At 49.8% G+C, this 22454-nt stretch overlaps 1 protein-coding gene across 4 annotated transcripts in view; it reads left to right on the plus strand.

The window, feature by feature from the left end:
- EEFSEC (eukaryotic elongation factor, selenocysteine-tRNA specific) overlaps window positions 1–22454 on the plus strand; it is a 260253-nt gene that overhangs the window by 177988 nt on the left and 59811 nt on the right. For all 4 annotated transcript variants that reach the window (XM_054482127.2, XM_054482130.2, XM_063662609.1 and 1 more), the window contains exon 5: window positions 14746–15402. In XM_054482127.2, coding sequence (XP_054338102.1) covers window positions 14746–15402 — 657 coding nt within the window. The remainder of the gene's footprint in view (window positions 1–14745; window positions 15403–22454) is intronic.

The raw sequence follows: 22454 nt of genomic DNA on the forward strand, positions 1-22454 counted from the left end.
GGAGACCCTAGGCACATGCTGCCTCCTTCAATTTTCACAGAATCCCTGTGGCTAGGACCTGGTACCCTTAGTCTACTGGTGAGGTCACTGAAGTCTAGAAGTTACAGAACTTGCCCACAGCTCAGAGCTGGAGCCACAGCTCCAATCTCAGTGAATCTGGCCCCAAGTCCAGCATGCTCACTGCTGACAGTGGGCACCCACAGAAGTGGGCCAGGCCTAAGTGGGATGGGAGGTGAGTGCAGGGGTGATTCTGGCTCTAAACAGAATCACAGTCTAACAGCCATCTTGTGGAATAGAAGGAGCCCATGCCTCAAGCCACATGCGCCGTCCAGATCTCAGAATGTAGGTGGGCAAGGTCCAGGCCATGGGATGTGGTGTGGTGTGCAAATTAGATGCCCTGGTGCACCCCAGGACCAAGGAGTGGGCCGTAAGCCCATTGCATGCCTGCCCTTCCAGCAAGTTATAAGGATAACAATGGAATGTCATCAAGCTGTTGTAGTTTCTTGTCTGTAAGGCTAAAGTTGTAATAAACAAAAATTATGAGCAAAAGAATAAACCTAGAGAGAAAGTCAGTTCTTAGGGTCACCACTGCTTTACATCCCTTGGATTACAAGGGCTTTTATGCCATATTGGTGACACGTAGGGAACTGCCCCTCAGGGGGTGGGGCTGGCCTCTTGGGGCTCCGAGCCTTGTATCCAGTGTCCACTGAGGCCCCACAGCACCATGCCAGGTGAGAGTGCCTCGCCATTTTACAGGGATTAACAATGTAGATGGCATTCCTTTTTCTTTGATCCACCTCAAGAAATAGTGGCAGGTTGAATTTGAAAATACATCCCAGACCTAGCAGCCCCCTTTTGCAGCCACCTCAGTCCCTGGGATTTGGGTTTGGAATGGGATACCCTGTGTCTCAGGAGGCTCGCAATGGCAGCTCAATTGGATGACTGAGTCCCAGTGTGATCCTTGGCACCCCGCTCTCACCCTCCTCGCTCACTGTCACAGTGATCATTCTCTTTTCTTCTTCCCTATTTCTTCTTATCATTACTGTCATGGACCCAAATGCCTTCAACCACTCCCCCTCCAGCACCCACGGAGGGAGAGCAAGGCCCAGGCTCAGCTGCTGGGCAGCTTCCCTGGGGCCCCTGTCTCTCCCCTTGGCTTGCTGGTCATACCCTTGTCTGGCCTTGCTGATGCTCTGGTGCCAGCAGCCACAGGCCGGTGCTCCTGCAGGGTGTGAATCCAAGTGATGTTGCCCCTGCACAGCTGCACTGGGGTGCAGGGGATCATCAGTTGACTCTGACGGACGTTCCTGAGCATGCTCCTCTGTGCCAAGGATGGAGATTAGTGCCACCCAGCCCCACCCCCCCACCCCTGCTGATGCTCTCAGTCTGGACAGGAGGCAGGAGCTAAAGAGATGGCTACATAGCAAGTGTTGGAGATAAAGTGGGGGTCAAGTGGCGGGGGCTGTGGGGGCCAAGGTGGGCAGGCAGCATGGCCTGCTCTAACTGGAGTAAGGCTGGAAGGACGAGGAGGGGCCTGGCAGTCAGGAAGCCAGCTCTGCCCAGGCACAGGGCTGGGAGGCACCATCTGGCATCTAGGCCATGAGTTGGACTTGGCCCAAGCATAAGGTGCTGAGGGCAGTGCTGAGGAGTGCTCAGGAGCCAGCCAGATGGCCACAGGCCTGTGTGCCCATCCAGCAGCCTGCCCTGAGGGGTGGGAGCTGTGGGAGCCACACATAGGAGGAACATGGCCAGTGCTGGGCTTTCATAAACCTGGCTGAAGGACAGGGTAGCCCTGGAACTGTGGGGATCTTTCTGTCCACCTTGGATCCATTCCTTTAAGACCCAGACCCACCTGGGCTCTTTGCTCAGGCCCAGGGCCCACAGGTGAGGTCCTGTTCGCTGCTCCATGGCGGTGATGGCTTTTCTGGCTCAGCCCTGAAAACAGAGTTGGATCCCTTGGCTTACCTCCCAAGGATTCCTTACCCTCTAAAAAGCCCAGGGATGTCATTAAAAACAAAGTCCCAGTTGTATAGAAAACAGAAGAATCCAGCATTGGTGTAATTCATTTAAAGTTTTATGGGATGACAAATACTTGGGGTGGCTGGGAGGAGGAGCGTAAAGCTCCCTGGTGAAGCTCCCTGGTAGGCCCCTTGTCACTTTTATGGTTTTCCATTGTTGCAGTGACTGGGAGGTTAATCACGAGGGTTTGTTTGTAAGGTCGCCACAGATGGGCAGGGGCCTTTGCTGGGCCACATGGTAGAAAGCCAGATCATTCCCTTCCTCCCAGAGTGTGCCCCATGTGGCAGGCACTGTGCTGAGGATCGGTGGTGAGCAAAATAAACCCAGCCTGTCTACCTGGGGCTGTCTGCCCCATCCAGGAAACAACAGAGCACACAGGCACACACTGGACAGATGCTAACAGGTTACGGGACTTAAGGAGAGTCCTAGTCTGCCTGGAGACTCAGAGCAGGTTTTGTGAGCTGGTCGGGGGACCCCTGAGGTCTCAGAGTGAGTGGGATTCAGCTGGGTACAGGGTGCCACAGGGGTGAGGAGAGCTGGGCAGGGCAGCAGTGTTCCCGTGGGGCTCTAGGTAACACTAGCCATGCTGTGTGCAAGGGCCTTACTGACGCTTGGGAATCCGAACCCAGCCTGGGCACAAGGGGGCAGGGGCAGGGATCAGATGGACAGACAGTCAGAGCTCCTCCCCATCTCTGACCTGTGGGTGACTGCGCCCAGCAGCCTTTCTCATGGCTATGCAGGAATCCCTGAGCACTGGTCTTCCTGGTGCCTTCCCCAGTGGACAGTTGGTATTTTGTCTGAGGCCTCATGGGATTTTTGGATAGAAGAGACTCCTGCCCAGCACAACTCCCCATCATGTGGAGGGGCCCTAAAGGACCAGGCCAGGTGGGCAGAGCAGTGTCTCAGGGGCTGCCAGGAACCCATGTCTGGAAGGGTTCCCAAAGGCAGCAGAGCCCAGGAGGAGAGCCCGATGTGCAGGATAGCATGGTGCCTAGACCTCCTCCACCTCTTCCCCCCTTCCTCAGTGCATCTCCCCTCTTCCCCCTTCCCCAGTGCATCTCCCCTCTTCCCCCTTCCTCAGTGCATCTCCCTTCTTCCCCCCTGCCTCAGTGCATCTCCCCTCTTCCCCCTTCCTCAGTGCATCTCCCCTCTTCCCCACTTCCTCAATGCATCTCCTCTCTTCCCCCCTTCCTCAGTGCATCTCCCCTCTTCCCCCCTTCCCCAATACATCACCCCTCTTCCCCCTTCCCCAATGCATCTCCCCTCTTCCCCCTTCCCCAATGCATCTCCCCTCTTCCTCCCTTCCCTAATACATCTTCCCTCTTCCCCCTTCCCCAATACTTCTCCCCTCTTCCCCACTTCCTCATTGCATCTCCCCTCTTCCCCCTTCCTCAGTGCATCTCCCCTCTTCCCCCTTCCTCAATGCATCTCCCCTCTTCCCCCCTTCCTCAGTGCATCTCACCTTTTCCCCCTTCCTCAATGCATCTCCCCTCTTCCCCCTTCCTCAATGCATCTCCCCTCTTCCCCCCTTCCTCAATGCATCTCCCCTCTTCCCCCTTCCTCAATGCATCTCCCCTCTTCTCCCCTTCCTCAGTGCATCTCCCCTCTTCCCCCTTCCTCAATGCATCTCCCGTCTTCCCCCCTTCCTCAGTGCATCTCCCCTCTTCCCCCTTCCTCAATGCATCTCCCCTCTTCCCCCCTTCCTCAGTGCATCTCACCTTTTCCCCCTTCCTCAATGCATCTCCCCTCTTCCCCCCTTCCTCAGTGCATCTCCCCTCTTCCCCCCTTCCCCAATACATCACCCCTCTTCCCCCTTCCCCAATGCATCTCCCCTCTTCCCCCCTTCCCCAATGCATCTCCCCTCTTCCCCCCTTCCCCAATACATCTCCCCTCTTCCCCACTTCCTCAGTGCATCTCCCCTCTTCCCCCCTTCCTCAGTGCATCTCCCCTCTTCCCTCTTCCTCAGTGCATCTCCCCTCTTCCCTCTTCCTCAGTGCATCTCCCCTCTTCCCCCTTCCTCAGTGCATCTCCCCTCTTCCCTCCTTCCCCAGTACATCTCCCCGCTTCCCTCCTTCCCCAATACATCTCCCCTCTTCCCCACTTCCTCACTGCATCTCCCCTCTTCCCTCCTTCTTCAATGCATCTCCCCTCTTCCCCCTTCCTCAGGGCATCTCCCCTCTTCCCCACTTCCTCAGTGCATCTCCCCTCTTCCCCACTTCCTCAGTGCATCTCCCCTCTTCCCCACTTCCTCAGTGCATCTCCCCTCTTCCCCCCTTCCTCAGTGCATCTCCCCTCTTCCCTCCTTCTTCAGTGCATCTCCCCTCTTCCCCCCTTCCTCAATGCATCTCCCCTCTTCCCCCCTTCCCCAATACATCTCCTCTCTTCCCCCTTCCTCATTGCATCTCCCCTCTTCCCCCCTTCCTCAATGCATCTCCCCTCTTCCCCTCTTCCTCAATGCATCTCCTCTCTTCCCCCTTCCTCATTGCATCTCCCCTCTTCCCCCCTTCCTCAGTGCATCTCCCCTCTTCCCCCTTCCTCAATGCATCTCCTCTCTTTCTCCTTCCTCAATACATCTCCCCTCTTTCCCCTTCCTCAATGCATCTCCCCTCTTCCCCCCTTCCTCAATGCATCTCCTCTCTTTCCCCCTTCCTCAATGCATCTCCCCTCTTCCCCTCTTCCTCAATACATCTCCTCTCTTTCCCCCTTCCTCAGTGCATCTCCCCTCTTCCCCCTTCCTCAATGCATCTCCCCTCTTCCCTCCTTCCTCAATGCATCTCCCCTCTTCCCCTCTTCCTCAATTCATCTCCTCTCTTTCCCCCTTCCTCAGTGCATCTCCCCTCTTCCCCCTTCCTCAGTGCATCTCCCCTCTTCCACCCCTTCCCCAATGCATCTCCCATCTTCCCCCCTTCCTAAATGCATCTCCCCTCTTCCCCCCTTCCTAAATGCATCTCCCCTCTTCCCTCCCCTTCCTCAGTGCATCTCCCCTCTTCCCTCCCCTTCTTCAGTGCATCTCCCCTCTTTCCCACTTCCTCGGTGCATCTCCCCTCTTCCCTCTCCTTACTCAATGCATCCCCCTTCCTTTCTCCCCTTCTCCTCCACGCATCTCCCCTTCCTAAAGAGTTGTGTGTGTCACTGAGCACCTGGCTCACATAGTGGCTGAGGTACATGCACTTTGCCACCCCTAGGAGTTGTGGATGGGACACTAGATGTTGGAGAGACCCCAGAGACCCCTTCTAGGAGGGACTTGTTCCTGGTAATTGGAAACTGCACACTAAGATAGCAATGGGTCAGCACACCTTATCTATTAGACTGCAAAAATTTAAAAGCCTGCAGCCTCAAGTGCTGGGGAGGGTGTGAGGAAGAGGTTATTTCTTGTACTGCTGGTGGAAGTGTAACCAGCCACTTTAGAGAAAAGTCTACAAGATCTAGTAAAACCGAAACTGTGTCCCACAACACCACAGTTTCTCATCCAGATATCTATGCTAGAAAAACCCTATGTATATATACAATTTGATATATAAAGAAATGGCCACTGTGAAATCATTCTAGTAGTATAAATAGCAACTCACATGTCCATTAAGGGTATGGATAAATGACATATAAAGAAATACTATACAGCTGTCAAAAAATAATACCATATATATTTATGGTATTATTGTATGTCTTTTGACAGCTGCATATATGTGTGTATATATATACACATGTTATATACACATACATGTGTATGGTAGTATATATATGTATATACACACACACAAATATGAATAGATGTCACCAATATATTGCTGCAGGAGGGAGGCAAGTAGTAAATTAACTACAAACATGGTGCCACTGTATACACTAATAAGTCTATACAAGTTGAATGTCCCTTATCCAAAATGCTTGGGACCGGAAGTGTTTCGATTTCAGATTGTTTCGGATTTTGGAATATTAGCATGATATACTTAACGGGTTGAGTATCTGAAATCCAGAAATCCAAAATCCAAAGTGCTCTATTGAGCATTTTTTATTTTTGAGACGGAGTCTTGCTCTGTCGCCCAGGCGGGAGTGCAGTGGCGCAATATCGGGTCACTACAACCTCCACCTCCTGGGTTCAAGTGGTTCTCCCACCCCAGCATCCTGAGTAGCTGGGATTACAGGCACCCACCATAATGCCTGGCTAATTTTTATACTTTTGTAGAGTTGGGGTTTCACCATGTTGGCCAGGCTGGTCTTGAACAGGTGACCTGAGGTTCCCTCTCGCAGCCCCAGAGGTGGTGCTGGGGAGCTGGGATCTCAATCCGCAGGGGCAGTGCTGGCGGTCTCCAGGGCCCATACTGCTCTGTCCTAATGCACAGCCCTAGGTTTGACTTCTTGTGTGTGAGATGTGATTAAATGCATTAGGTGGGGGAAAATGTCTTATCTGTACCCAGCCTAGGTCGAAGAAGAGGGAGAAATAAGAGCAGCCAAATTGAACCTTATTAAACAAAATTGGTTAGGTCTGATGGAGCCAAACCTAGACTGATCTTTAAAAGCTTATTTCATTTTTCCCCTCCAGTCTGAACCTCTTTGAATTAAAGTAACTGATCCTGCTGTAAGCTTATTAGTGTCAAACCTTGTGTGTTTCTTTTCCTCTCCGATTTACATTTTATTAAGTAATGATGAAGTTGCAAGGTCCCAACCCTAGCCCTTGGCACAACCAGGAGCTTCCAGGCTCATTAGTGGAACAAAATGGATAATAGAGGTCCAATCTTATTATAGCTGGTACATTATTACAAAATCTCTGCACATTAGAAAGGCTGCTAAGCACAAGTCTGTTACCTGCTTCATTCAAGCATCTGTTGATTCTGCAAAATGCTGGAGGGAACCCCCAACACTGCTGTTCCTTTACAGTTTGTTGTGATGGTGTGGGTTGTCCATTTCTTACCTGACAGAAGGAGTGCCCATGTTAGTGACATCGCTGTGCTGAATTGTGTTTCATCTTGGACTTCTGTGGTGGAGTGTGTTTTTCTGGTGTGATGTAGTAAGAGAATATGTGCTTTAATGACAGGCAGATTGCATGCTTTGAATAAATGTCTTAACCTCTGGGGGCTTCAATTTCCTTGTCTGTAAAGTGAGATCATCATTAGCCACTATCATTAGAAGTGAATGGAATCAGGTGTGTAAAGATTTTCCCCATCATAGGTATCCAGCTCTTTCTCCATCTTCTGTATCGGCCCCGTGGTAACATAATGCAGCTCGTGTGCACGTCAGTTGAGTGCCTACTATTTCATGCAAGATGCTGTGGAGAACAGAGATAAGCACAGGATGACTCCACCTCAAACTGTTCCTGCTGGACGTTTTCAGTAGCCTCAGAAAGTGCATGGTAAAGGGAAACCAGATCATGCTGGGCACACTACCATGCAGAATCCTCAAAACACCAGAAAGCTAAGTTGAAAGACAGTCAAAAAGCCAGAAGGAGTATCAAGCTCATCAGGCCTGGGAGCAGTCAGAAGGGGGTGTTCATTTGTTCTCTCATCCACTTGATCAGCAAACAGGGCATATTGTGCTACCCAAAAACAGGAAACATGGGAGGTTGGGAGGGAGGGATGCAGCTGAGAGTTAGCCCTGAAAACTCCATGGGCTAGTCAAGCAGGGAGAGGGCTGCTGCTGACCTTCCCCAGGGTAGCTGCCGGCATGAGCTTCCAGGTGAGACAGCCTGGACTGAACCTGCCTCTGCCACATCTGAGTCTCGAGGCAGGCCTGACTGTCCTGGGCTTTGCTTTCTCACCTGAGAAAGGGGACTCATCTTATTTGCCCATTGGCATTGATGTGAGAGTCACAGTGGTGGCGTGGAATCCCGTCTTGAGTCTTCCCTCTCTGCTTCTGCCCCAGGAGCCATCTTTTTGGGCTCAGGCTGTGTGGGCCCTACATGTTCAATCACTCAGGAGCCACAGCTGCCTGCTGCCTGCTGCCAGCACCCTGACTGGCTGAGCCCCGAGCCTGGCAGGGCAGGGTGTGGTTCTGCTCGACTGTCAGAGCTGAGGCCATGGAACATCAGGCCTGCCTTGCAGTCCCAGTGTTTATCGTCCCAAGTCTCAGCCTATTTGTTTTGTGACCTTGGAGACATCAAAAACCTCTGTTTCTTCATCCATAAAATTGAATGTCAAAATATTGACCTGCCTGTGGGGTTTTTTATGAAGAATAACTGACCCAGAGGATGGCAAAGCTTCTTTGTTAATCAGAAAGGACCAAACTGCTTAGCAAGCATGAACTTGAGTTTTAAAAAGTGTTTGCTTGTTTGATGTGTTCCTCCCTCCCTCCTTCCCCAGAAGTGCTTGGTGCTGGAGGGATGGGAAGGATGTGAGGGAGAGCCTCTGCAACCACCCATGCCCTCTGGGGAGCTGGGCTGAGGGAACGGACCTCCCAGAGGCCACCATGGTGGTATAGGGCAGCAGCACCTCTCCCCATTCCACTTCCCAGCCTTTGCTGCTGACCTTCTCACTGCGTACCCCGCCTGGGACACTGGGGGCCCCTGGGCAGCAGGCCCCAGCCCTATCCTCCCATTTGGTAGACTCTTTACCCTTGGGGTTTTATGGATCCTCTGAGGGCCTAGCCAGCCCCAGGACCACCCTATTCCTGCAGCTGTGGATGTGGAGCTTGGGCCCAGGAGGAGCTCCCCAAAAGAGGGCCTATGTGACTTGGCTCCTTTCAGTTACTCTTCCCACTTGCATTGAGGCCTCCCACATTCCAGGCATGGTGCTGGGCACTGCAGATAGAAATGGAAAAAAACAAAGCAAAGCCTGGTCCTCATGGAGGTTCCATTCCAGTGCGGGAGTGACAGCCAGTGAACAAAGGGATGCCAAGTGGTGGGAAGCTCTATGATGAAAAACCAAGTGGGCAAGGTTCTAGAGAGTGACAGGGATAGGCCAGTGCCTGTCTCTTGCTGGGTGGCTGAGGAGGGGCTCTGATACAGTGGCATCCAAGCAGGTATGGGAAGGAAGTGAGGAAGAGAGGAACTGCAGGTGCAGAGGCCCTGAGGTGGGAGCATGCCTGGCACATTCAGGGAATGGGAAGCAAGGCCCACATGACTGAAGGGATGTGAACAGTGGGTCGGGGTCACAGCAAATAAAGTCAGAGACATCACGGGGGCTGTGTGGCATTGTGAGTCCTGGAAAGGACTTCAGCTTTTACAGAGTGAGATGGGAGACCAATGGAGAGCCTGGAGGCAAACCCCAGGGTCACATCATCTGTGTTTTTCCAAGAACAGGAAGAATAGGCTGCAGGGGGAACAGGCTCTTGGAAGCACAGGCTGCGGGGGAGAGGGCAACAATCCAAGCCAGGTGAGGCTGGGACCAGGGCAAGCAGTGCAGGGACAGGAAGGGGTCAGGCACTGGACCTACTTGGAAGGTAGAGCCGACCCTGTCTCCTGATGGCTGGTTATGGCTACAAGAGGACAAGGAGAGTCCGGGTGGGTGGAAGCCCCGGCTTTTCCCCTAACATCGGAGCGTTGCCCTGGAGAAGCAGAAGGCTGAAGGAGACTAGGTTCTGGGCGTAGTAAGCTGGGATGCCTGTCAGCCATTCAAAGAGGCAGTTGGGTGTAAGTCTGTATGCTCCCAGCTCTAGTCTCCACCTCCCCTGGAACTCAGATGTCTGTGTCTCTCTGGCAGCCTCAGAGACAGCTCCTACTTGCAGAACTCCCAGCTCCCCTCCCCTGAAGCTGGCTCCTCCCTGCTCCCACCTAGCATGAGGCAGATCCTCAAACTAGAAACCTGGGAGCTGTTCTTTACACATCAGCTGTTCTTTACACACCAGTCTCTTCTTGTCCCCACATCTAGTCTGTCACCACCAAAATATGTCTTGAACTCTGAGTATCTTCCTTGCTAATTTCCATGTTTCCTTTCTTATTTCTCTACCTCCCCTGAATCTATTCTCCAAACTGTGTAGCTAGTTTGCATCTTTTAAAACCACAAACTGGCAGTGTCATTCCTCTGCCATCCCCTGTGCCCCACCACTGGTGGTTTCCTGGTGCTTTGTCCCCTGGCAATGGTGGCTGGCCCATGTCTCCAACCTGCTGTCTCCCTGGACCACCCCACCTCAGCCAGCCCTGCCACCTGCAGTTCCATTGGGGGCCTGGTTCTTCCCCTGCCCAGGGCCTTAGGCCTGCTCTGCTTTTCCCTCTGCCTGGAATCCCTGTGGGTGGTTTGTTACCGATCTGGTCTTGGCTCCAATGCCACCTCCTCAGGGAAGTCCTCCCTGACTACCCACAATGAATTAGGTCTTCCAGTTGTTCACTCTCATAGAGCCTCATCCTTTTTTCTCACAGTACCTCCCACAGTTTCATAATTCCTTATGTATTCAGTGGTGATCTAATTAACATCTTTCTTCTCTAGAAGACAGCAGACTTTATAGAACCCAACTGTCTAAAACTATCTGTTTTGCTCGTCCTGCTGGCATTCCAGAGCCTGGGCCTGGTCCTGAGAGAAGGTTGCTACCCACGTGTTGAGAGAATGTGCCTGTGCCACCTCAGCTGCGCCCCGTGGACATTAGCGAATGTTTGAGGAGTGAGTTACTCAGTAGAGGGAGAGAGGCCCTCAAAGTTGGCTAGAACATAAATGACTGAAAGGAAAGCCTGTTTTTCTCATTCTTAGGTTGGTAAAATTATCTACTTTTCTTTATCTCTGGTGTTCTAAATGGGTCTTCTGTTCTGAAGCATCCCTCAGTGAGCGTGGGCTCACTGACCACCCCGTGTGGCAATGCTGTCTGCATGCGCCTGTGAGAACACACGGGAGTGCCACGCTGCCCTGTCCCCATCTTTATCTGCTTCACAATTTCCTGTCTAGGCCCTTAAAATCTTGATTTGCACAGTTATTTATCTTTGTGCTCTTCATGGTGCCCTGGGTAAGGCATTCTTTATGATTTCAGTCCTGAGAACACAAGCCCTGTTGAAAAGAGAACATGCTTTGAATAAAGCCTGCTTGACGTTCGGCTTGATGGGGAGGAGGAGGGGGATGGGGCATCAGGGCAGCATGAGGCCCCTGGCCACCCTCTCTCACAGGAAGGCTCATAAACACAAGGATCTCACTCAAGCCCCGGCAGGTCTGGAATCTCAGCTCGGTGCTTTGCCAGGTATGATTTTGCCACAAGGGGCATTTCTCTTCCAGAACCTGATGCAGTCACTCTCTTCAGAGGGGCTGTGCATTTATCTAGACCTGTCACAACCAGGTTTCTCAGCAGCTCCTGTGCTGGGCACTGAGGATGCAGCATAGGGAGAGCACAGTCCTTGTCTGGGGATTTAGAAGGGAAGAGATGCACATTTGATAGGCCAAAATTAAGAAATCCGGCAGTGCCAAATGTTGGAGCAGACGTGTATCAATAGGGTGTCTTGGGCCTTATTGGTAGAAGTTGATTTATCTACCTAGCAAAGTTGAACACCCATTCACCCTGCAATCCAGCAGTTCAACTCCCGGAACTGTGTCCTTGAGAAGCCCTTGCACATGTGCCCATGCATGATCCTTGTGACAGAAGAAATTCATTGCAGCATTTTCCAGCAAAGAACTGGAAACACCCTCAGTGCACATCAATAGGAGTCCAGCTTGTGCTAAATACACAAGGTGCAGCAGATGGCATCGGCAGCAAATGAGCTGCAGGTGCACACACTATGTGCACAGATTTTTAGTATCATAACTGGCACGATGCCTCATTCATACAGTTCAGAAACTTATACAACAAAGCAAATTAGTGATTAGGAATGTGTACTACATATGTAGTGAGCCTCTACACAATCATACACACTTGTGTATAAAAAGAAAGGGAATGCTGTGCGCCAAATTCAAGGCAGTGGCACCCTCCCGCTGGGGCAGGTGGGAATGCTGAGTGGGGAGGACCACACAGGTAGGTATGAGTTATCGATAATGTAGTTCAGGGGCGGAGGGGGCAATGAGCTCATGGGTGTTTCGTATATAATTTAAATCTGTCAGCACACAGAGGCAGGGGCTGACCTGTAAAGCAGTGGTAACCAAACAGTGAGTCAGGTTCCGGTGGTCAGCTGTGTCTGGAGTTATCAGGGAAGCCCTTCTAGGAGGTCCGTGGGAGCAGGGGTTAGGGATGAATGGGAATTTGCCAGTGGAAGAAATCCCAGGGAGCAGCCTCAGGGGCAAAGCACAGAGACATTCAGAAGCACAGCGTTTACAAGGAATAATTCAAGAGTCACTTGGCTACGTTTTCAGGGTTGGGGAGAATGTGGGGCCGAAAAGGCTGTGGAGTTGGGCTGCGTGGTGGAGGCTTCCTGGTGGCTGAGCTAAGGAGTGGGGGCTTAGCCCTGTGAGTGAGGCTTTTCAGCAGATTGCCTTGTGGGGCGGTGGAGGGGGTACCAGGAGACCCCCACCCATCACAGGGAGTCCCCATAGAATTCCAGCTGACCAGAGGATCTTCCTGCTCATGGCAGGACCATGACAAGCTTTGAAAGCCATGAGGTAGACGATGGGAGCCCACATAGGAGGTGGTGACAAATAATTGCTTTATCAGAGAAACGTTTTAGAAAGCCGCACAGGCTGCTGCAGGCGCCTGGGAGGGAAGAGTTGTGACCTGGGCCCCACCTCACTGGGCAGACGACGCTTAGTGTAAGGTGATACTCTCCAGTGACTCTGAGTAATGTTCCCAAAAATCTCATTCTCCTATTGCCTTTTCAGACCATTTCAGAGATGTTTTCTGTTTCTTTGTGATTGATCTTGGCTGTGGCTTTTGACACTGTGCGTCTCACTTTCTCTGCCCCCTGACCTCTGGTTAGGTAGTTAATGATCTTTAAACAAACACTTGAGTATTATGGCTCTCCAGGAAAGGTCCTGGGCTCATGGGCCATTAGCAACACACTCTCCCTTTATCCAGGGAGAAAATGAGTGTTCGTACACCCTGACTCTGTAGACAGGGATGCTCGCAACCTAAGTGTCAAAATTCTCTTTAGTTTAACTATTTTTGATGGCAGGTTTTCTGAAATATGTTACATATTTCTCTGCTTCAAATCCATGAACACAGTTTCCTCTCATCTCAGAGACAGTGGATCATAGGTAGGAATGTTCGTTCATTTCAGGAACTTTTATTGGAGACTTTTCTATGTCTGTTCCTGATTTACAAACTGTGAATGCAGAAATCTGCCCAGTATAGTAGTCAGTGGTATTTTAGAAACAGAGATAAGATCAGGTTACTCCTTTGCCTAAACTCCTCCAGTGACTTCCGGGCCTTGCACTCTACTGTGGGGCCCGAGCCTTGACCTCTGTATTAGTCCGTTTTCACGCTGCTGATAAAGACATACCCAAGACTGGGTAATTTATTTTTTTAAAAAAAGAGGTTTAATGGACTCACAGTTCCACGTGGCTGAGGAGGCTTCACAATCATGGTGGAAGGCAAAAGGCACAACTTACATGGCACCAGGCAAAAGAGAATGAGAGCCAAGTTAAAGGGGTTTCCCCTTATAAAACCATCAGATCTAGTGAGACTCATTCACTACCAGTATTGGGGAAAGCACCCCTACAATTCAATTATCTCCCACCAGGTCCCTCCCACAACACATGGGAATTAAGGAAGCTACAATTCAAGATGAGATTTGGGTGGGGACACAGCCAAACCATATCAGCCTCCCTCCCTGCTGTCTCCCTCCCCACCCTTGCTGCAGCCCTCCTGCCTCGGTGTATTCCCAGACTCACCAAGCTACTGCCCTCTTAGGGCTTGCACTTATCAGTTCCCCCATTTAGAGCTGTCTTTCTTTGGGTCTTCACACAGCTGCCTGCTTCTTATGCTAAGGTCTTAGCTCAAATTCACTTCTGCGAGAACTTCACCCCACCCAGACCTTCTCTATCACATCAACCGGCCTTGTTTTCTTTATAGCATACGTTGTCTGCAAATATATGTATATAAAATTATATTAATATATATTTGCATGCATGTAATTTATATATTAATTTTATATTGATATGAATTGAATTAATATATATAATTTTTCCTATATAGGTAATTTTGTTGTTGCTGTTGTTTCTAGATATTAAGCTCTTTGGAAACAGAGGTCACTGTATTTCTTCCCCTAGAACAGTGCCTGGCACACAATAGGCACTCTGGGAATATGTGTTGAATGAATGAAGAGAGATCCTGCCCTAGGCTACCAACAAGCCAGCAGGCAGCAGATACACAATAGACAGTGACCATGCAGCAGGCTGTGGGATTCAGAGGGGCTGGGTTACCACTAAGGAGTCAGGGACAAGTTCTGCCACTGGGAGTTGGGACAGGCTTTCCAGAGCAGTGGTGTTTGTCCCAGGCTTTAGAGGGCAAATGGGCACCGCTTGGCCAGCTGAGCAGCTGGGGAGGGCATTCTGGGGGGAGGAGGCAGGCAAACCTGGACAGAGGGCTGAAAAATGCTAGCATGATTGATGGAAGGGAAGAACTTGGAGGGACTGGAGGCTGGATTAGAGCAGGGGTGAAGGCAACTAAGGTAGTCAGGGATTTGGCTGCTATGACCCCTGCCTTCCCCACAGAACAGTGAGACTTGGAGAGTGGGGCCCTGGCCCTGCTTTGCTGGCAACCCTTGGCCTTGTGCTTTCAGTGTGGTACCTGCTCTGGTCCAGGAGAGTGTGCCTGGGCCCCAGACCCCCCTTGGCTGGTCCTCACGGTGCCTGCAGGTGGTGGTAAGCACAGGATTCTCTAGCTGCAGCTCCCCTCTCCTCCCCACAGCCCCGAGGCTTGTTGGTTTCATGTGCTCTCTTGCTTACTCCCCATCAGGTGGTAAAGAAGGTGAAGTCCATGCAGATGTTCCACATGCCCATCACTTCAGCCATGCAAGGAGATCGGCTGGGCATCTGCGTCACCCAGTTTGACCCTAAGCTGCTGGAGCGCGGGTTGGTGTGTGCCCCCGAGTCCCTGCACACTGTCCATGCGGCCCTCATCTCTGTGGAAAAGATACCGTATTTCCGGGGGCCCCTGCAAACCAAGGCCAAGTTCCACATTACAGTGGGCCATGAAACAGTCATGGGCCGGTTGATGTTCTTCAGCCCTGCTCTGGATAATTTTGACCAGGAGCCTATACTGGACTCCTTCGACTTCTCTCAAGAATACCTCTTCCAGGAGCAGTACCTGTCCAAGGATTTGACACCAGCAGTGACAGACAGTGATGAGGCTGACAAGAAGGCTGGCCAGGCCACAGAGGGCCATTGTCCTCGGCAGCAGTGGGCCCTGGTGGAGTTTGAGAAGCCCGTCACCTGCCCTCGGCTGTGCCTGGTGATTGGCTCCAGGCTAGATGTGGACATTCACACCAACACGTGCCGGCTAGCCTTCCATGGCATCCTGCTCCACGGGCTAGAGGACAGGAACTACGCCGACAGCTTCCTGCCCAGGCTGAAGGTGTACAAGCTGAAGCACAAGCATGGCCTCGTGGAGCGGGTGAGCATGCCCTGACCTGGCCCCACACCCCTTCCCCTCTTTCTCAGGCAGCCAGGATCCATGGCCTGACATCTGTGATGAGAGCCAGAAAGGCCCTCAGAGACCTTCTGGTGCCAACCTCTGTAGTTTCTGGACAAGGCATGTGATGCCCAGAGTGGTCAGGTGGCCACAGTTCTCTCAGCTGGTCAGTCACAGAGCCAGGGCCAGCACCTGGGCAGGGGGACCCCCACTGTACCCAACCACACCCGGCTATCCCACCCCCGCTTATTTACATGGTAGATGTGGCCCCCATGGGTCTGAGCAGGTCTGGGCTCCCCCACAGCCAGTGTCAGATGGCAGCAGTTAGCACTGGCTTCCCTGGCCTGCTGCCCTGACCAGGCCCCACACTCTTGCCCTTGGTGGGCACTGTACCTCCATCCAGCTGGGATCTGCCCACGTGCCCCTGCAAGCTGCTCATGTCCAGAGGGAATCACTGCCCATCAGTGGTGCCAGGCCAGGTCTTTCCTCGCCTGTGGACTGAGGAGAAGGGGCTAAGGGTGCCAGAGAGCAAGAGGAAGGAAGGTACAGGAAGCTGACACAGTGGGAGGTCCAGCCCCTGGCTACCTAGGATGCCGGAAGTTCACCATCGCTGGATGCAGGCCTTAGTCATGTAGGTGAGCCAGTCTAGTTGAAGTAGGATGAGGCCCTGGCTGTGCCTTGCTGTGCGGCCCTTGGCCTTGTGCTTTCAGGGTGGTGCCTGCTCTGTCCCAGGAAACTCTGACTGGGCCCTGGGCCTCCCTCGGCTGGTCCTGTGGTGCATCAGCACCTGGGCCCAGTGCTGGGTGGGATAGGCCTGCCACTAGGGTGGACAGAACATGGTGGTCTCCCCCAAAGTAGTGGAATCACCTCCTCCCATGGGGCATCCATCCCCAGCAGCTGTCCACACAGTGCTGAGTGGGAATCCATGCCCATCGGGCCTTGAAGGCAGGATGGATGGACAGCCAAACCTCGCCGTCTCTTGTGGCTGGCTCCCTGGCTGTGGGTCCAAGCAGATCAGCAGTAGCTGTACCGGGACATGACTGGGCTTTGACTGGCTTAAAAAGCACGGAGTGCTGGCAACCCCACTGTCGGGGGCTCAGGCTCCTAGCAGGAGGGTTCTGCCCTGAGGCTTTCAACAAGGGCCTCAGTTCCTCACAGGAGCCTGATGAGGTCCCCTGGGCTTAGTGCAGGTGCCAGCACAACATCTGGCCCATCCACGGTGTCACATGTGGTGGGCTTCCATCGCCCACCCTCCGCTCCAGATCTCCGTCCACAGGTTTTCTCCTCTGGGAGAAAATCCACTGGTTTTCTCGTCTGGGATTCTCTGTCACTGCAGCCCCTTCCCCTCCCTTTCTCCTTGTCTTAGGTTCTTCCTGGGTGCTCCACCCTGGCACTCTTCTTTTCCTGCCCCTGTACCTAGACCTGCCCTCAAGTGGGGGACTGAGGAGCAACCCCTTCCTCTCCCTTCCCCAGACCCAGAGCTTGGACCCTTAGCTCCGGGGGGCTGCTGGGGCCTGATCTCAGGGCTCCATCAGCCTTAGGTTAGGCTAGCCCCAAGATGCTGATTGAAGATGAAGTTGATGAAGTGTGTGTCACTCATTTGTCTAGCCTGATTTATTAGCAGTGTTTGGAGTATAATTATTCTATAGTAAAATATCTATGAGAGAGTAATATCCCAATTGGTGTGGCTCCTGGGTCTAATTGCTCCCACTCAGGCCTGTCAACAGCGGTGCAGCAGTCACTTCCTTTGAGAACTGGGAGGGAGGGTCTGTGAGGAGCAAGTAAACATATGGCCGCAATGACTCATGCCTCCGAAGAGCTGAGGGAGGGGCCAGGAGACATGCCTGGCCTATGTCCTGCCACCAACCTGGGGCATCCCTGGGGCCACCAGCATTTTCCTGCTCAGTCCAGGGAGGCTGGAAGTGGAAGCACAAGAACTGTAGGCAGTCCACAGAAGCTGAGTCCAAATCCCATATAGACAACCCAGAGGAGAGACAGGCTGTCTCCAACCAGGGACAGCCGCACAGGGTGACTGTGGATGTGTGCAGAGGTGAGATCCTATGAGCCCAGGGCTTTGGTCGAGGAAGAGGGGCTTCCTGAGGCTCCACAAGAGAGGAGAGGGCATGGGTGCCCAGGCTAGGAGCAGCTTCCCCAACTCGCAACCCCCTGAGGCTCTAGCTGAATGGGCACCTGCCTTAATGCTAGGGGCTGGCTGTAGGCTGGGGCTTCTGTGCCACATGCTCTCCTCTGGGCCCCAGGGCAGGAATGAGCCTGCCTCCTGCCTCCCTCCACTCTGTCACCACTCTATTGATTAAGCATATACTATGCGCCTTTACTAGCTACATACTTTATTTTGAAACCTTTTAATAACCCTGAGGAAGAGGTCATTATTTTTCCTATGTACATTTTTCCCCAATTAAATCAATCAAATTATGTGCAAATATTTAGGAAAAGTAATACGTGCACATGGTAAAAAATTTCAAACAAGACAATAATTATTCAGTGTAAGGAAGTTTTCTTCCTACGAACCCAGGTCCCCTCCCTAAAGGCAGCCAGACTGGAAACCAGCCCAAGAAATGTGAAGTGACCTGCCCAAAGTCACAGGGTAGTAAAGCTGGAGTTTGAACTCAGGACTAGCTGGTCTCTTTTGAGTCATGAAATTTCCACTTTGTCAGACAGATTCTTGCCCAGTGTGTCAAAAGAGTCTGCGTTCTCTTGAAAAGCTCGAATCTCCTTGGTGGGAGACTTTCCTTCCTGGTAAGGTGGAACTTGGAGATCATGCAGAGTAGGCTCAAGCCCTTGCTGTACCACAAAACAGCTGTACGCCTTGGGCAGCCATTTAATCTCAATTGTTCATTCCTTTGAAGGATGGTCTTGACCTCATCAGGTTGTTTTGAAAGAGCCATCATAGCTTGTGGCTTCACATGTAAGAGCCAACTCTCATCAGGTGAAGCAAGAAGGTAGTGTTCCTATTGCAGCTCGTGAGTGATTGGCTGAGTTTGTTCCAAAGGGGCAGCCCTGTTTGCTTTGAGTAGGCCCCAGATCACCCAGAGATTTTTCAGATCATCTTGCTTGACCAGGGGCTTGGCCATCCGACAGACTGGTCCAATGTGCAAGCCTGGGCTTTACTCCCAGCCTTACCACCTGCTAGTGTGAAAAGTTGAGCAGACCATGAGACTTCCATGTTCAGTGGGAATTTTCACAGTGCTGCACCAGGGTTAGATGAAGGTGAGATGGGGGATTGCACATAAGGTTCTGAGATCAGTGCTTGTCTCCTACTGCATCCTTATTGTTTTATCATTATTAATGTTTAAGCTCTTAGAGTCAAAATAATAATGCCTAGAGCGTGAGTCCACTCTTTTCCCTGGGACTCCATTATTTCTCTTTGAAGCACAGGAGCCAATCCCCCTGGTCCCTATCAGGAGCCACTCAGTTTTGGTTGAAGAGGGAGGGGCTAAGAGTCAGGTAGGCTCATGGGTGTCGTTATCCAGCGCAGGAGCCAGAGAAGTGCCCTGTGCTCTTCTTTCCCCGCTGTGCTTGGCTGACTCTAAAAATTCCTGGGCACATCACAGCTACTAGTCAGCTTTCTGGACATGTCTATTCAAAGAAGTTTCTGGGAGATCAGAGAATCTTGAAAAGGTGAAATCCAGTCTCTTGGGCAGAATCTCCACCACCATGGTGAGCCAGCACCCAGCCTTTGCTCTGTGATTCCGGGCAAGGCCAGCACATCTACTCTGCAAGCACAGTTAGCCTTCTGAGAACCTGGGCTTGGGCCTCTGAGCTATCTCAGTTCATCACGAAGGGAGACCCTGGCACTATACCTATGTGTTGAGTGAGAACTTTCCGCCAGGGGGGCTTAAGGCATATAGGCCTTCTGATCCCATTTCCTATAAAGGCATCCTTCATTCATATATTCAGATGTTTACTGAGCTCCTACGTTTGTGCCAGGCACTGTGCATACAACAAGATAGACAAAGTTCTTGTCTTCGTAGGGGAGGCTAGTAGTGAACGGTAAATTAGACATTTTCAGGTTATAATAAGGTCTAGAAAGAAAATAACAGCGTGATGTAAATATGTGATGCTGAGGACAGTTATTGGAATACAGAAGATGCTAATTTCCAAGCCTGTCCAGACTGTTTTTATTTCCTGTGCTCTGCATCACTGGCTCACACTGGAAGCTGGTCAGGTACCCTACCAGTTGTGGCTTAACTCATTAGTATTACATTGAGCAAACTATGGCCCATGGGCCAAACCTAAGCAACTGCTCTTGCCCCAAATCTAATAATCTTAAACAAGCTTATTTTCTCTGGATTCTTCTTTCAGCTGCTTCGATCAAACACAATTTAATTAACTTACCATTGGTAAATGGCTTTCCTTGCTTGGCTAACAAATGAGCCACCCGGAAACCTACTTCGGTTGCATCCTCATTCCCATTTTTTATTGTTTTGCGTGTCTGCTATGATGAAATATACTGTTTTAAGTTTTCTCTTTTTTGACATTGTTTTTCTGTGAGTTGGGAATATTGTGATGTCAGTGTATCTCGTATTCTGTTAACACAACTAATAACAAACTCAGTACTTTGCCATGTAATTTGATAAAATAATAATCCATACCCACTGCGCCTTAAAAGTGTGACATTTGAAGTCCACTTTTCTTGTTTTCATGTGATGGGTATGCACCAGTAATAAATAAATAAAATGTGTCACTGGGTGAGGTACTGCAAGTTGTAACTATGTTACCACCATCTGTAGTTTACTGAGCACCTCATCAGGTCTCAGACTCAGCTACTCAACTCTGCCACTGTGACGCAAAGGCAGCCATAGACAATATGTAAACAAATGGGCATGACTGTGTTCCCATAAAACCTTTTGTTATGAACATTGAAATTTAAATTTTATATAGTTTTCACATGTAACAAAATAATATTCTTTTGATATTCTCCAACCCATTAGAAAATATAAAAACATTTCTTAGCTCACAGGCCATACAGAAACGTAGCAGGAAGAATTTGACCCTTTGGCTATAGTTTTCCAACGCCTGATATAAATGGTTAATAGGGCTCTTAGAATGAGCATCCTGCGAGGAAAATGCTAATAATTATCTGCAGCTGAAAGCATTAAACTCTCTCAGCAGTCCTTAGGAATTGGGCTTTTTCTTGGGTGCCCACTGTCTCTGTGCTAACACTGGGATGCATATACTACTTTATGTGCTGTATTTTTTATTATTGGATACATTTGATTTTTTCACATAAGTCCACGTGTACTTCTATAAGAGTGTGACTTGTAATAAAGGGTTAATGAAGAAAAAAAAAAGAAGAGGGAGCTTAGATTGGTAGAGACATCCAGAGGTCTCACCTGAGTGGGAGAAGAAAAGAAGTGAAAGTGTTCTAAATGGCTAATTTTTCTGGGGAGAGGGTTTAGGAAAGACTACTAGAACATATAGTGGTAAGTAGCTGGTATCCTGTTTCAAAGTAAAAATATAGAAATATGTGCAAGATTTTGAGTACAGAGAAAGGGAAGGAAACTATATGAATGCAGTGAAAATGTAATAGCACTTTCACATTCTCAGAGGAGAAACTGGAATGAATTTGATTAAACCAACAAAAATAAGGAAAAAAGAACAATGTTAATAAATAATAACAGAAGGAACAACATTAAGTATCAGTCATTACACTAAATGTGAATGGCCAAATTCTATTTAAATGCTAAGGCAGAGAGATTGGGTTAAAGTGCAAAATCTAGTTAATGCTGTTTATAAGAAATACACTTAAAGCGGAAAGCAAAGGTTAAGAATAAGAAGATGGGCAAAAAGTAAGTATGAATGGTAATATTAAATTCAGACAAGGTGACATTTAAGACTAAAAATACTGACAAAGGTAAAGAAGGACATCATATAACGATAAAAGGCTCGGTTATAAACTTGTACACACCAAACATAAAAACAAAACAGTAGAAACCTAGGGACAGCCTGATAAAAAATGGAATTATAATGATAAGGTGGCACTTCAGAGTCCATATTTTAAAATCAGGCCTACTAGACATAAGGACAACGAGGCAGAATATAATCAATAAGCTTGATTTTTAGATAAATGTAAACTCTTACACTCCTTAAATAGAGTATACGGTTTTTTTTCTATGCCTGTGGAACATTTACAAAACTAAATATTCAGCAGTTGACATTAAACAAATATTTGTAGAACATCTACTGTGTGTTGTCTTAAGGGCTAGGGAAGTAACAGTGAATAAAAAAGACAAAATTCTGCCCACATGGACCTTAGGTTGTAGTTGTATTTGTGGCCACAGAGAGAAAACCCTAATAGATTTTAAAAAGTAAAATCATGAACCACTAAAATGAGAAATAAAGCAGTTATATATAGATATAGGCAGATATGGAGAGAGAGAGAGAGAGATACAAAGTGTGCGTGTGTGTGTGTGTGTGTGTGTGTGTGTGTGTGCGTGTTCATTCTTTCACATATTCTAGTAAATTGCTCCTCATTTGGTTAAGGCTGTTTCTCATACTATCATAGAATGTTGAATCTCTTAGTAATAAAATTTTTCTCTTTTTCAGTGTTCTTTCAATCTTTTGATTACTTTGCAGAGAAAGCTTTAGATTTGTTCAAAGGTGTCTTTAACAGTCCTCTATTACATTCTAACCTGCTTTTTAACAAATGGAAAACAAGGCCAAGATTCCAGAGCCTTCTAGTAGCAATAGTATGTAACTACGATTATTCTTTGGGGTTTTTTTGCATTGTATGTACTTTTACGATTAGCTTCCTCTGTTTATGGTTAGTGACTCTTTTCTTTAGGATGCTATATAAAGTCTCTTTTCCAGGCAGATGTAAAGAAATATATTAGGTAAATAGTAGGTCAGGTATGCAAAGATCTGGCAAAAATGATGTGGGGTGAAGGATATGTAAAAGCTGAGGCTTGGAACCACTGGCTCCTGTCCCCAGGAGGTTACCTGCATCTCAGCCAAATGCAGATTCAGACCAGCTGCTCCTCCTTTAGTGATCCAAAGCCTCATAGAAAACTGGG

The sequence above is a fragment of the Pongo pygmaeus genome, chromosome 2 (genome assembly GCF_028885625.2).
Source record: "Pongo pygmaeus isolate AG05252 chromosome 2, NHGRI_mPonPyg2-v2.0_pri, whole genome shotgun sequence".
In the NCBI taxonomy this organism is placed as follows: Eukaryota; Metazoa; Chordata; class Mammalia; order Primates; family Hominidae; genus Pongo; species Pongo pygmaeus.